Source organism: Trichechus manatus, unplaced genomic scaffold, assembly GCF_000243295.1.
Source record: "Trichechus manatus latirostris isolate Lorelei unplaced genomic scaffold, TriManLat1.0 scaffold00046, whole genome shotgun sequence".
Lineage (NCBI taxonomy): Eukaryota > Metazoa > Chordata > Mammalia > Sirenia > Trichechidae > Trichechus > Trichechus manatus.
This window is the reverse complement of record NW_004443982.1, coordinates 12,840,524-12,857,165: the sequence shown is the minus strand read 5'-3', so window position 1 is coordinate 12,857,165 and position 16,642 is coordinate 12,840,524. Positions and strand designations below refer to the sequence as shown.

Sequence of the window (16,642 nt, the reverse complement as noted above, 5' to 3'; positions counted from 1 at the left end):
TCACTGACTAATTTGATAATAGAGAGGAATACGTTTGTAGAAATGTAAGGAAAAACAGTTGTTAACCTGATAATCTCAGATATTTCTGGTTCAGTATTACGGGCAGAAAAAAAGCACCAAGTCTTCATCTGGAGCAGGGGTCAGCAAACTTTTTCTGTAAAAGGCCAGACGGGAAATATTTTAGGCTCTGCCAGCCATCCGGTCTCTGTCACAAACACTCAACTCTGCCACTGTAACATGAAAGCAGCCATAGATGATATGTAAACAAATGAGTGTGGCTGTGTTCCAAAAAAACTTTATTTATAAAAACAGGCAGAAAGCTAATTTGGCCCATGATCCATAGTTTGCTGACCTCTGATCTAGAGTTCTAAATCAGTGGTTCTCAAACTTCAGTGTGTACCAGACTGCTGGGGCCCATCCTCAGAGTTTCTGATTCAGTAGTAGGTCTGGGGTGTGGCCCAAGAATCTGCATTTCTAACAAGTTCCCAGGTGATGCTGTTGCTGCTTGGTGGTTGGGAGTCCACAATTTGAGAAAACCACTGATCTAGGCCTTAATAACTAAACAAGACACACAACATTATAAGTAGCTACCAAAGTTCACATTTGACTGGCCACAAAATTTTATCACTTGTATTAAGTTCCAAACTGTCAAAGCTCAAATACAATTAAATAATTTTAAGAGAAGCAGGAGGAAACACACAAACATAGATTTCAGGATTTTTTGTTCACTTTGACTTTAGTGTAAATTTATCACTGCCCCATCAGTAAACTAAACATAATTTGTCCTCAAATCTCTTTATGCAACATTTTCATCTAACATCTTCTAAGTGCTATAAAGAGTTGAGAAGTATTAAGCTGAATAAATCAAACAAGAAAATAAAATCAGTTCTAAAGACAAAGGTAAATGATTCTTGCAAAATCAAAGAAAATTCAACAAAGCCTATTTCTAATTAGAAGTGCTTCATTTCAATAGGAGCCCTGGTGGCACAGTAGTTAAGACCTTGGCTGCTAACCAAAAGTTTGGCAGTTTGAATCCACCAGCCGCTCCTTGGAAACCCTATGGGGCAGTTCTACTCTGTCCTATAGGGTCACTCGCTATGAGTCGGAATCAACTCAGTGGCAATGGGTTTGGTTTTTCATTTCAATAAAATATAAACAATAATATTTGTAAGGTAGTTTTAAGTATTTTTAAAAAGTATGCCATTTTCTGTTCATAAGAATGTAATACAGCTATTACCATCCTTTTACAAGATGAAGAAACTGAGGAAAACAAGTGGTAAGAGGTCACAAAAATTATTTTAAAATTTTCTTTAAGATACTGATTTCTCCTTTGTTACTGTTGTGTGCCACCAAGTCGATTCTGACTCATAGTGACTGTATAGGTCAGAGTAGAACTGTCCCATAGGGTTTCCTAGGCAGTAGTCTAAGATGGTCAGGTCTTTTCTCCTGCAGAGCAGCTGGTAGATCAAAACCACTGACCTTTTGGTTAGCAGCTGAGTGCTTACCACTGCGCCACCAGGGCTCCTTTTATTTCTCCTAAAACCAAACTAAACCCGTTGCCGTCGAGTCAATTCCAACTCATAGTGACCTTACAGGACAGAGCAGAACTGCCCCATAGGGTTTCCAAGTAGCGCCCAGTGGATTCGAACTGCTTGGCTCTTAACCACTGTACCACCAGGGCTCCTTATTTCTCCTAGTGAGTCTTTAATTGCATTTAGTTTATCAAGTTCAGTTTTCTCTTTAGGATTATATCTATGAATGTGTCTTAAGGGGGAAAATATCATTCTAATAATCTCTTCAAATCCATATTCACATTCGTGGGCCTGATTCTGAAGTCACCCAAGCAAGTTTAATCAAGAAGTCTGAACTTTAATCAGACAGCAATTTAAAACACACTCTACCTTTAGGGCAAGTGGGTCACAGATTATGGAAGTTTGGCGAACACTTCCAGCAACACAACAGAAACACTCAGCAATGGGAGTACAATTCTGCCTTGTAATATGAAAGCAGCCATAGATAATACGTAAATGAATGAGTGTGGCTGTGTTCCTATAAAACTTTATTTATAACACTTACAAAAACAACAAATTATATAGATACAGATTATATAGCAGTAGCCCCTCCCCCCATCTGCTGTTTTGCTTTTCGAGGTTTCAGCAGTTTTGCAGTCCGAAAATGTGAAACGAGTAGTGTGATGAAATCTTGCACCTTCCCGCTCTGTCCTGCTCAGGGACTACATTCACATAACTTTTATTATAGTATATTGTTATAATTTTGCTAGTTTATTATTAGTTATTGTTGTTAACCTCTTACTGTGCCTAATTTATAAATAAAACTTTAAACTTTATCATAGGTATGTATGCATAGGACAAGGCATAGTATATATAGGGTTCAGTACTATCCGCAGTTTCAGGCATCCACAGTGGTGGTGGGGGGCGAGTCTTGAAATGTATTCCCCACGGATAAGAGGGGACTACTCTATCCAAAAAGCAGAGTGAGCCTAAAATGCTCCCTCTTTAGATTCCCAGGTCCTTTTCTGAAATGATGATAATTAAAGTGTTTTACAATACAAGAATAGGTACTGACGCATACTTTCACTTTCACATCCACTGTAAGAGGGCAATGTAACGATAATAATAAAAACCATAGCCTACAATATGGTTGGTGGAGGTTGTTTCCATTACTATTAGCAGGTTTTTAAAAATATTATATATGTTGATTATAATGTGAGATAATTACATTCTCACTTTAACCTGTGATCTAAATACTCCAGTAACAATCTTTTTAATTTATACGAAATATAATTAAAGTCCTCAGTGAAAACAGCTTGTTTATTCTACAAGTATCTAATTATTTGATAAGTGATTAAATTAAAGAAAAATTATTTATCAAAAATATAATCTCAAATTCAATGTCACATATTACTGCTGGAAAAAAAACACAGTTAAGATATTAAGCCTAACAAGAGGACTGGTAGATAGTCTATATAAAGGCTGACCATTCTGCTTTTGAACTAACGGCTCAGATGGAATTCAGTATAAACTTCTAACCTAAATGATTCAATATAAATAATACTACCCAAGGATTATCATAGGAAAAGATGCCTTTGACTGTCCTCTGAAGCCAAGTTAGTATTTCTATCCAGTGAAGAGGCCAAATCTAAACAGACCAGTCAACTGCAACATGATCACTTACACCTGACAATGTAATGTGACCAGATAGATGAAATACTGTTCTGTGAGTTTAGGAAGCATATACTCAGTCCCCAATCATATCAGAGAGCACAAACTTTACAATCTTTCCACCTCACTTTGTTTACTATTAAAATGTGGAAAATGCTGCCACAGTAAAATTTGGGGAAGTTACATAAAAGAAATTATAACATGCATAAGGAGACCCTGGGTAGTGCAAATGGTTAAGCACTCAACTACTAATGAAAAGGTTGGTAGTTCAAACCCACCCACAGGCACCTTGGAAGAAAGGCCTGGTGATCTGCTTCTAAAAGGTCACAGCCTAGAGAATCCTATGGGACTGCAGTTCTTCTCTGCACACATGGGGTCACTGTGAGTCAGAATCAACTTGACAGCAATTGGTTTTTTTGGTTTAATATGCATAAATTCTGTATGTGCCTGTTTCCCAAGTATATATTCTGGGAATTTCCTTTTCTTAGTTCTGAAATTTCACATTATGAACAACTAATTAATCTGTCAAATGTCAAAATGCAAAGGCAAAAGCTGTGAACCAAAATTCCCTCTTTTAATATCTTTGGAGTTTTTTTTTCTTTTACTATAATGCAAAACTATAATCTAGACAGACTTGCAAACAAATTATGAAAATCTATAAGTTCAAAGACTATTATCTTTCCTATGCCCATGAAAGGCAATGACACTTCTTTTTAGACATAAAATCCATTGCCATGGAGTCAATTCTGACTCACAGTGACCCTAGAGGACAGAGTAGAACTGCCCCATTGGGTTTCCAAGGAGCAGCTGGTGGATTCGAACTGCTGACCTTTAAGTTAGCAGCTGAATGCTTAACCACCATGCCACCAGGGCTCCTTTTAAAACATAAAGTACTCTTAAATAGTGTATTTCTACTTCTACAAAATATATTGAGCAAAATGAATTTCAGGTAGGAAACAGAATTCGGAGAAGTTTTATTTATGTTACTTACATACACACATACCCTAATCCCAAACAATGACTCCATCAGGGGCTCTTGATAAAGTCACAGAGCATACACAGATTACACATGGCAACTCTCCAATCAGGGATGAAGGGGAAAATTCTTTCCTAGCTGGTTAATGACGCTTCCCCTAACTTTATTAAAGCTTATATTGTAAATAATCTTCACTTTCTCATCATTTTTAGTATGTTCTTGATTCCATTTTCATCTACTCTACCAGGCAGTAAGCTGGAATGAAGGAAACAGCCAATGTTCTCAGGAGCTCCACATTTATACTCCAATCAGATAATCTTAGAAAAGTTTTAACAAGTTTCTTCTCTTTAGCCTATGATCAAAAAAGGAATTCAAAAGCAGTAAAAAAATAAAATAAAAAGACAAAATGTACAACATTTCTCTATTTAACAGTAAAAACAGGTTCAGTTGTGGACTGGTCCCAATCTCTTTACATTTGCTGACACAACCTACTCACTGCTGGGCTACTCAGACTACTGTTTAAGAATTGGAAACTGGACAATAGGGCTCCAGGTTCATTTTTAATCTACAAGGTCAGCAAACTACAGTCCAAGGGCCAAAACCTGGCCCAGCATTTATTTCTGCAAATAAAGTTTTATTGGAACACAGCCACATTCATTCATTTTCATATTGTCTATGGCTGCTTTCACGCTACAATGGCAGTGTTGAGTAGTTATGAAAGAGACCATGTGACACACAAAGTCTAAAATATATCTGGTACTTCACAGACAAAGTTTTACAGATAAAGTTTACAGATAGAGTTTGTTCAGCCCATAGTGAGCACTCAAGCCACAGAATTTTAGAACCAAAACAAAAAAATCCTAAAATTGTCCCTAAAATCTTTAGGTTTATAACCATTGCTTGAATTTCTTATATGTTACCTGTGTCACTAAAAATAGAGTAAACTTTTTAAAAACTTTATTAAGATACTTAATTTTCTCTACCTATGGTATTCTTCTAATCCTTTTTATAAATGAGGAAACAGAACTAAAAAGATTAAATGAGTTACTCAAGGAGAAGATAGGCAAATTATTCAAGCCTCATCTCCTCCATAAAGATTTCCCCAACTGCCTTCTCCTCCTAGGTGGTCACACAGTCTCTAGATTTCTCACTTAACACATTCACTCATTCAAAAACTACTGACTGAGTACTTACTATGTGCCAAAAACAACAACAACAACAAAAAACTAGTTGCCATCTAGTTGATTCTGACTCATGGTGGTCACGTGTGTTGCAGAGTAGAACTGTGGTCCATAGGGTTTTCATAGCTGTGATCTTTCTGGAAGCAGATAGCCAGGGCTTTCCTCCAAGGCACCTCTTGGTAGGTTTAAATCACCAACATTTCAGTTAGCAGTTGAGTGCTTAACCGTTTGAGCCACCCAGGGACTCCTTACTATGTGCCAGTTACTATGTTAAGCAGAGGATAGGTGAACAAGTCAGATGTGACCCTGGCTTTAACAGGAGTTGGGTCTAGCCAGATTAGATTTTAAATATTTGTCATCTTCCCCCATTGACAGGGAGCTCCTTAAGGGCAGAGAATTCAAGTGTTTGATGAATAATAATGATAATGGTAATCAAAATAATAATAGTAATAGCTACTATCATTTATTAATGGACTATCATGTGTTGTTGTTAGATGCTTTCGAGTTGGTTCTGACTTATGGTGACCCCACACACAACAGAAACGTTGCCCAGTCCTACGCCACATTCATGATCACTGGAATGTTTGAGTCCATTGTTATAGCTATTGTGTCAGTCTATCTCACTGAGAGTTTCCCTCATTTTTGTCTTTCCTGATGATGTATCCAAAGTAAGCAAGCTGAAGTCTCTCCATGCTTGCTTCTGAGGAACACTCTGGTTGTATTTCTTCTGAAACTGATTTGTTTGTTCTTTTGGAAGTCCATGGTATATTCAATACTCTTTGCCAACACCACAGTTAAAATGCATCACTTCTTCTTCTGTCTTCTGTTTTCATGGTCCAAATGTCTCATATATATAAGGCGCCTGGAAAGACTATGTTTTGGGTTAGGCACATCTTAGTCCCTTAGTCATCAAAATGGCATCTTTGCTTTTTAAAACTTCAAAGAGGTCTTTGCACAAGATTTTCCTAATTTTTATCATTTGATTTCTTGATTGCTGCTTCCATGAACATTGATTGTTGATCCATGTAGAATGAAATCCTTGACAACTTCAATTTCTTCTCCATTTATCATGATGTTTATTGGTCCACTTTTGAGGGTTTTCGTTTTCTTCACATTCAGCTGAAATCCATTCTTTGATGACAGTCTTTGACTTTCATCAGTAAGTGCGCTTCAAGTCATCTTCATTTTCAGCAAGCAAGGTTGTGTCATCTGCATACCACAAGTTAACAAGTCTCTCTCCAATCCTGATGCTGCGTTCTTTATATAATCTAGATTGTTGGATTACTTGTTTGGCATACAGATTGAATAAATAAAGTGAAAGAATACAATCCTGCCACATGCCTTTTCTAATTTTGAACCACCCAGTATCCCCCTGTTCTGTTCGAACAACTTCCTCTTGGCCTATCATGTACCAAACAATGTTATTTCTTTAAACAACCTTTAAACACTTTACACAGATCACATTATGCAATCCTCACAACAACCCTGCAAGGTATATATTATCACCCTCATTTTACAGATAAAGAAACTGAGGCTCAGAGAGGTTAACTAACTTGCTCAGGGTCACACAGCTAGAAATGAATGAATAAATGTTATCACTAGCAATTTTACACACATGATAAAAAAGCATGTTCATTTCACCATGTTATTTATGTAACAGAGCCTGTGTTTAGCACTGAGAAAGTGCACGTTTGGCAATTGTTGAAACTTATCTAAATAGCTGCCAAAAGTAATCTGAGTACCTCGAAGACATTCTAGAAATAAAAAAATACTTATGTTGCACTTTACAATCACTAATATATGCAAAGGGCTTCTGAAGCAGCTATAATCAAACCAAACCTAATGCCGTCGAGTCGATTCTGACTCATAGCAACCCTGTAGGAGACAGAGTAGAACTGCCCCATAGGATTTCCAAGGAGTTGCTGGTGGATTCAAACCGCCAACCTTTTGGTTAGCAGCCAAACGCTCAACCACTGCACCACTAGGGCAGCTACAGTCCTTCTATAAATAAGGAGAAAATGGTCACACTGTGCCCAAGGGTTGCCAGATCAGAACTTAGGCTTGCCTTACAAGCCACAAAGCAATGGGGATTCATATGTTTGGAGAAAAGTACATACCAAGGATAAGCAGAAAGGTCAAACATCTATGATGTTTGACAAATACACAAGATAGATTCTATGAAATAGCAGTAGTATAACGGTAATCTGCTTATTATAGCAAGGCTAGAGACCTTTGTATTGAATGAATAACATGAAGAGTTTTAATAAAACATTAAAATCTTCATATGGTTAAACAGTAATACTTCTATCCTAGATTTAAATGTATCAAAATACTCCAAACTCAGGGTTAAAGCCTGAAATACAGACTCAACATAGTAAATTTTGGATATTATTAAACTATATCAAAAGAGAGAAAGAAAGAGAGGAGAAGAAAACAATCATCATTCTTATCTGTAAATGATTCAAAAATTCAAAACAATGGTTACAAAGCAAAAAAATAAAAGTGTATAAAAAGAAATCAAAGGATTAAAAAAAAAAGAATATGTAACAGCCTAGTAACAGAACACAGAAGCTGAAATGAAACAGTGTGCACTTAGATATCAAAAAAAAAAGGCTTAAATGCAATAAAGTAATCATTTCTTATTGTGAATGGATTTGGACAACTAAAAAAAGCCAATTAACTATTGAGGGGCATGAAAAAAGAGGAAGGTACTATACTCATCCAATATGGACAAAAATCCTTGAAGCAGGGGAGAATTAAGTCCCTTGTAGGGGAACGATTTAAGAAAATAACAATGGTTTCACAAACCCAAGAAGTTAAAGTAAATTTTAAGAATCTAAAATTTACTTCATCATTTCACGAAAAGCTTCCATTTAATTGAAAGTCATGCACCAAGCTCAGGAATGAAAAAGACTTAATCTTAGGAAAACCATATGATTTTACCCAAAAGCCAGCAGTCAGAATCTGCAAAACACAATTATAGTGAAAAAGAACTCCATTCCTTTTTTGTCTGAAATATGTTGGTTTTGAAATAGATTCACACAGAGATAGTATAATATTACCAACAGCCACAGAAATGAAGCCTAAACCTTGCTTTTCACTCACACCATGAACTGAATAATAAACATTATATTCATTTTGATGCATGGTGTAAATTACCTCTTTGCTATTGTCAAGCCTTGGGTTTTTTTTTTTTGGGGGGGGGTCCTCATTCGGCATGTCTTTTGGCATTTTACACTATATTATTGATCCTCCCCACTTTGAAACTTCTGTGACGTCTAGCTATCCTGATTCTTCTAACTCTGTGAATTATATTCCAAACCACAACCTCCCAAGCCAGTCAGTCCCCCAAAACTCAGTCACTCAGTTTCACTTCCACACCGATGGTTCCCACATCTTCACTGCCATTCCAGATCTCTCACCCAAACTCCATTCCAGCATTTCTAGCATATGTCTGTTTAGAAATGGCTTGCAGTCAATTCAAAGCCAAAGTACCAATTCATACAATGGAATACTGTATAGCAGTTAAAAAGGAAGAAACAGAGACAAATAGGTAGGTATGGAAAGATTATCAGATATTATTTTTCAATGGAGAATGCATGTTTCAGAATAGTGTATAAACATGATCCCATTTCGTTAATTAAACAAAAAACACCCAGAAAGATGTACAAGAAACTAAACAATGGTTACGTCTGGAGAATGGGGCTATAGATGGTGGGAAAATGGGGAGAGACTCATTATTTACCTTTGCACTGTTTATATGTTTTAATTTACCAGGAGCATCATTACTTTTATAATTTATCTTATAAAAACTGTTGTTATCGTTAGCTGCTGTTGAGTCGACTCCAATTCATGGCAATCTTATGTAGAACATAATGAAATGTTGCCCAGTCCTGAGTCATCCGTACAATCACTAGCATGTTTGATTCCATTGTTGCTGCAACTGTGCCAATTCATCTCATGGAGGGTCTCCCTCACCTTCACTGGCCCTCTGCTTCACCAAATATGATGTCCTCCTCCATCAATTGATCCCTCTTGATGACATTTCCAAAGCATGTGAGTCAGACAATGTCCTATTGTGATCCATAAGGTTTTCATTGGCTAATTTTGGGAAGTAGATTGCCAGGCCTTTCCTCTTGTTCTGTTTTAGTCTGGAAGCTCTGCTGAAACCTGTCCACCATGGGTGACCCTGCTGGTATTTGAAATGCTAGTGGCATAGTTTCCATCATCACAGCAACACGCAAGCCACCACAGTACAACAAACTGACAGATGGGTAGTAGTGATAAAAACTAGTTAATTAATAACATTATTACATCTCAAAATTGGAAATATACACAGTAACATTCTTTAAGTCAAATTACCTTCAGAAACAAAATCCTTCCTCTTGTAGGAAGTGAAAGAGAGACTCTCCTCATACTGACTTTGGCTCTATACTAACAACACAGTGGGCAATCAAGACGACAACACTTTACTCAATTTAAAGAGGGGATACCAAGACACTGGGTGGACTAAGGATAGGAAAAAAGGAGAGCAGGTCCTATAGCATCTTGAACCATGTAGCATAAATCCAGAGCCATATTTTGTGGTTCAGGAATCTGTACCGTCAGTTGCAACAAAAAAAGAAAAAATGTGAAAGCAGCACATCCCATCAGCTTGTTGGCTAGAGTCAAGTACCTGCTCTGCAGCAGTAACTCAGTTGCTTGATTATTTAGGTGTGCAGTGCTGGCAGACAGCTGAGACACTCACAGACTCAGCAGCTGCTGTTTAGTACACGGCTTTCAGAATCAGAGAGAACAATTTCAGTATTTTTATCATAGGATATAGGAAAAACTACCCTGTGGAAACCACCCAACCCACCCCCAACAAACACCTATCTATGAAACCTCATTACTTCTGGTTTGGCAAGTTAGGAATAATAAATCAAATATTCTGTCTGTTGGGGCAAGGGAATTGGAAGGAAAAACTTGGAGAGTAGAAGGGGTAAAGAAAGATTCCAAATGAATTATATTTTGAATGGGTGACCAAGATTCTATATTTCCCATTGCTAAAGAATACATACACTTATCAGTCTGGTGATCAACACTGATATTTCATTAAAGAGAAAGTCAAAAAGAAAAGCAAAATAGATGAATGAATGAATAGTAGTATGAAACCTCTACTGAAGAGGTAAGAAATTTAAATAAAAAAACAAACAATTAAAATTCATAGTAAATAAACTCTGAAAATGAAGACACGTGCCTTACTTTAAAGAAACCCAATACAATATTTTCACAACTTGAATCAGTAGCAGAATACAGAACAAAATGAATGGACTTTTGAACCATAGTTGGAATCCCATGTGATCTGAGGCAAGTTACTCACCACCCCCTCTAAATCTGAAGGTTCTCTGTAAAATGGGTACATTTGAATGAGATAACACATGTCTAATGCCTAACATTATATTAATTCCCCTTACAAAGTAGATATTAAGTTACAGAAGAATTCTTTTTTATCTTCAAAACTCTTTGCGTCAAAGTTCCTTTAAACATAGTGTTCCTACCACATTTAAAATGTAAAAACATGCACAAAGATATGTTGAGAACAATCTCAAAAAACAAGGTACACATGCTTTTTAAATTTACTGAACAGAGCAACAACTGGAGATAAAAGAATTTTCAATTTAAAAGAAATAACCAGGAACACAATTTAAGGGACATTGGATATAGAGTTCGTCAGGTGAAACTATTGCAGATACAAGGAAAAAATGCAGGAGTGAACTGCAGATGTCAAGGAATATACAAGTGTGTCACAGTCATGGAAGGTAAGGGTGTCTACAGGAAGTATAAAAGATACTCTGCAAACAACACTTCAGAAACTCCAAATCCTAAAGCAGTCTGCAAAAGCACACATGAGGAGATTGGGAGAAGGTCCTGCATGTTCAGAAAAGCGATTGAATAGCTCAGTTACCCCTCAAAATGGTCCCAGAACAAAACTCCATCACCAGGAATCAACATTGCTCACCTATTCCCAATAAGTCCTGCCATGTGTAGGAATCCACGTGCCGTGTTTAACAGGTTTTTCCTCTGTGGAAAGTGCAGCTTAACCTCCTTGGCTCAGATTCTTTCTGGGCTACCAGCAGTTTAGCTTGTGATTATGCTACTTCTGTTACATGACTGTCACTGTGATCCAGCACTTCTTTAATGGAACATCTATCTATTTGTTTCTGGAAAATGTTTGGTCACTTCAGGCTTACACTCAAGATTTTCCTAACATTAAAAACTAGTTTAGCTACAATGTCTAGTTAAAATTTCCAGGAAAGATTTTCCAACATGATGTAACATTCCCCTTGTGGTACTAGAAACCCAAATCAATACATATGAAAACCACAGTAATTACTACAAATTAGTAAAGCTGATTTTTTTTTCTCCATGTTAAATTACATATTTTACATATTATTAATCCAGTATTTATATAAAGGCTCATTTAACTCAGTTCTCTGGCAAACAGCATTATTTGAATCACAAATACGGAATTAAAGTATATAAGCTACTTAACCATACTCTTTTAATAGAGTGTATGTGCAAACACAATCCATACTAAACTGATACATTTCTTAATATTAAATCAAGTCATTTCAATAAACAGTCATCATCATTAACTGTTATCAGAGCCATTCTTGTTCTGTGTTGTTCCAAACATCAGTCACCATGTTAACATTAGATGTGTGTCATAAATAAATGTGTACGTTAAAGGCCCAAGAAATCAAAGCCAAACACAGACTGGAACAAAATTCTTATACAACGAGGCTCAGAAACACAAATGCATAGAAGACAAAATTCATTATTTGGTCTTCTAGCTGAAATACCACCCCCCCCCCAAATTTTTATTCTATTTGTTAAAAATTGTAAGCCTCTGAAAGGACAGTCCCAAAATATTACATACATGATCTAAGTTTTAAATCAATGACTCTCCATTGTAGCTGCACATCAGAATTACTTACAGAGCTTAACTATATATAATATATATGCATGTATACATGTATACACACACACCAATGTCCAGGACCCACTCCTGGAGATTCTGATTTCATTGAGCTGACACAGGGCTCTGGCACTGATCTTTCCTAAAAGCTCCCCTGGTCATTCTAACATGTAGTCAGGTAGAGAACCACTACTTTAAACAAATACAGCCTTTTGGGACAATAACTACTTTTAGGCCAATCAACATGCTTTTTGCCTTTTAATGAGATTTTATAAAAAACTACTCACTTCATTCCATAGTTACCGAGTGGCTGTTACTTTGCAGACATTGTGTTAAGCAATAAAGATGTATAAGATGTGTTTCCTGCCCTCAAGAAGCTCCCTATTATCTAGGCAGGGAAACTCATAAATAAGTAACTGTAATTAAATATGATAAGTGCTCTCGAGGTGTAAGCAAATACAGCATGCCTCACAAACTTGCATGTCATCCCTGAGCAGGGGTTATACTGCATCATTCCAATTTTAGTATATGTCCTACCAGTGTAGGAAAGTCAAGTTACAGGTTACTAAATACTGGGGCAAATATTCTGCCTACACAAGGTGAAAACTGTGTGCATTTTGCTGCTCTCTTTTACGAAAACTGCCATACCAAGAAAGTAGGTATTTCTGTTTTAATTTGGATGAATCCTCTAAAATATCCATCGTGTTAACATTACTGATTGTACACTTACCTATAAAACTATAAATTTGCAAAAGATGCAGTAAATGATCATAATATAAAAATTAGCCAGTAACTTGTGTTGGCACAATACTGTTCCTTTTCAGTAACAGTGCTACAGTTACTAAGGCAAGAAATTTTGGGACTGTGATAAGGTCCCATCATTAGAGATTTGTTTCAGTCACTTGAAAGATGTTACATGGGTAAATGTTATGGAACCAATCGGTATTCAAAGGAGCTTTTGCCAAGACTTTCAAAAATAAGAAACACAGGGGAAAAGTTTTCATTTTTTAAAAAAGAAATGTCATCCTTCCAATATTCATAATGAACCAAATGATTCCCTCAAAGTATTAACAACAGTAAAGGTTTCAACCACTGGAAGGAAAACATATTCCAAATAGTGGAATTAATAAATTAATAAAACTCTATTAATTCTATAAGATGTCCTTCAAAACCAAGGGAAAAAACACACTAAAGGGCCTAAATTAAACTAGAACTTTCATTTACGGCCACCAAGTAAGGCCTAATATATAAGTGAGTATGTAGGTGGGTGAGAAGGTAGGTGGGTGGGTGGATGGGTAAGTAGGTGAGTGAGTGGGTGATCAATTGGTCTTGAGAAGTGAAATCTATTTTAAAGTACTTTAATGAAAATCTAAACCTATTAAGACCATAATAGTCAAAAACAACTTGTGATACTAATTTGGTATAAAAGAAAAAGAAAATTCCATAGAATTCAGATATTAACAAAAAGGTTTTCAGTACAAGTGAACATCTTCAAGGCCTTTCTGCTTAAATCCAGAGTTGAACAAATTCTAAGTTAAATAATACGCTGTCAAGGGTTCCCGAAAGAAAATCTCAAGTGAATTTCAATTTCCAGATCAATATATGCTGAGACAATTTACTGGAGAAACCTTCAACCTTTACACAGGGTGAGGAACACTATCGTTACGTTCTTTACCACTAGGGCTACCTTGAATTCATTAATTCATGGAATGACATATTATAAATGGCACTGACCAAGTCAGATTGTGTAGGATATGAGACTTCACAGTTCATAGTATCTAAGGTAACCATAGGGTACCTATCACCTCAACCCTTGCATGCTTTCCCTCCGCATGCAGCTCTGCAACAACATAAGAGATGACTTTAGCTCTTCCAGGAGTGTTTCCTAAAAATACTCAATTAAAAGTCAGCAGAATACTGACTGTGTTAATGTAAAGCTGACCACCTCTTTTCAATATGAAAAGATATCAATCTCATCATTACTATTCAAAACCTAATCAGAACTAGTTTTCAAAATTCATTAAAAGACAGCTATCTCCAGTCAACACAATACAACATTTCAATCACACATTTTCCAATTATGACTTTGCTGGTTCATTCACATCAGCTATAACTTAAGATGCAACAAACATCATTCATCTACACACAGTCATTTTGAGGCTTTTGGGAAACACCTAATTTACCTTCACTGGGTACTCCTAAAAACGAAAAAACAAAAAACAAGGAGATTTTGGGTATATTTGTAGAACTGTGATATTCACATGTGGTTTTTGAACACTTGACATGTGGCTAGCCTGGCAGAGGAAATAAATTTTGAATTCTATTTACTTTTAATTAATATAAATTTAGAAACAGATACTCGATTCAGTTATTAGAAAACTTTTAGGTATGTTTGGAACAACTTGGGTATATAAATCTGCTTTTTCAAATATAAATTTTATGAATCCTAAATACAGATTGAATATTTCTGATGAAAATTTAGCTTACCATCACAAATGAGATGTACTGTTGGTGTAAAATACACATTGGATCTCAAAGACTTAGTATGAAATAAAGGATGCAAAATATCTCATTAATAATTTTTTTATCAGTTACATGTTGAAATGATAATATTTTGGATTAATTGTTAAAATTAATTTCCCATTGTTGGTTTTTTAAAATGTGGCCACTAGAAAATTTAAAATGACAAGTGTAGCTCACATTATCTATCTTTTGAGCAGAGCTGCTTTAGAGCACTTCCACAACCACTTTACCAGGACACATTTGGATATCCTTCTAGCAGACAGGCTGATCATGTAACAATAGGGGCAAGGAGTAACATGTCCTCATATCAATCGGGTCTGAGTAAAGTGTGTAGCAAGCTCTATTCACAATTTTACCATCTGAGGCAACACTGTAATACCCCAATATGGAAGATAAAAATGAGTTTTCAGCGCTTAAATTGAAATTGAGTACTGCAGGGAACTTAAAAAACAAGGAGTCAATTGCTCTAAGGTCTTGGCTTCAATTCCCAATTCCCTCCAAAAAGAAAAAAAAAAAGAGGTAAAATATTTCAATGGTAGCTATCTAGCAATCCCTACTAAATAAGCAAAAATTACTCTTACATCTTCTCTCTCCAACTTCTAAAGCCACAGAATACACACTGAACTGGGAAATTAACTTCAAATTGCCAGCATTTCCCTCACAAACAAATTAGCAAGATTGTGCACTTGGAATATTGTTTGACAAGAATGAAAAGGAAACTATTCAAAACAGATTTAAGGAATGGACAATTAGATGAGGAACTGCAGATTTAATTCTCAATCAGCACTATGATTAATCTGATTCCCTGCCTTTCCCTAGTGTAATTATACAACACAGATGAAAGGATGAGCATTTGGACTGTCAGTTCTATATTCTAGTCCAGCCCGGTGACTCAAAGCAGGCAGCTCTATCACGCCAACCACCATCCCAAGAACAGTCGAGGGGAGCCTCGAAGACTGATTTAACAGTCATTGCATAACGAAGCGTTAAAAATTCGGATGCCCCTAACTCTTTCCGTGTTTGTCTACAACAAGGTAAGGAATCTGTTGAAACTGAACGTACCCCGTCTGAAATGACCCCCTCCAATCCGGGCATGGGGTGAACACAAAGGCATCTAATATCCTGCACAATAGGCACACACCCCACAATTTAAAAACCTGGACGTTCTTTCTCTCTCCAAGCAAGCAAAAGAAATGCAAGCTGCTCTTTTCGTTAATGGTCTGAGCCACATTCAAGGTAACAATAACCTCAACTGTTCCCCAAAAGCAACTATAAAATCGGTTCTGCCACGTCCCTGTGCAGCCGTCAAAAAAAAATGCAGGCAGATTTCAGCCGGCCCCACGCCTCAAGGGTGGCCGACATCGGCTCGTCTGACTCAACTGATCGCTGAGAACCCCAGGGCCCCGTCGGGTAGGAGGTCCAGGTCCACGTCTATAAATACTCGAGGGTGAGGAGAACGAGGGAGGTGCAGGGGAGGGAGGGCAGGGGGCAGGCCCCGAGCGGGTGCGGGAGGACCCCGGCATCACTGAAATGCATTTTCCACACTCCCGCTCCCTCGCGCCGAGACTCACTTGCCGATCACCTCGCACAGCTCGTACACATCCTCGAACAGCACGTCGTCGTCGGCCATGGTCCGGAGGGAGCAGTGGCCGCAGCGTGGAGGGCTCGGAAAACGGGGGTGGGGGCGCCAAAGAGCTCAGTGCCCGGCCCCGGACTCGCCTCCTCCCCTCAGGACCCGCGAGCCCTCGGTGCTGAGGACGCTCGAATCGGGCCGCGTCGACTGCGAGGCCCGCAGACTGCAGCTCTTGCTTTGAGGGCA

At 37.3% G+C, this 16,642-nt stretch overlaps 1 protein-coding gene across 4 annotated transcripts in view; it reads right to left on the bottom strand.

Moving 5' to 3' along the window:
* Positions 1-16,641, bottom strand: part of CASK (calcium/calmodulin dependent serine protein kinase) — a 419,299-nt gene extending 402,658 nt beyond the window's left edge. For 2 of the 4 annotated variants that reach the window (XM_023731908.1, XM_012555681.2), the window contains exon 1: positions 16,395-16,453. In XM_023731908.1, the coding sequence (XP_023587676.1) occupies positions 16,395-16,453 (59 nt within the window). Of the gene's footprint in view, positions 1-16,394 lie in introns of all 4 variants that reach the window. The other 2 variants (XM_004376921.1, XM_012555680.2) reach the window with 2 other exon arrangements.
* Between the last annotated feature and the right edge of the window lies 1 nt (position 16,642).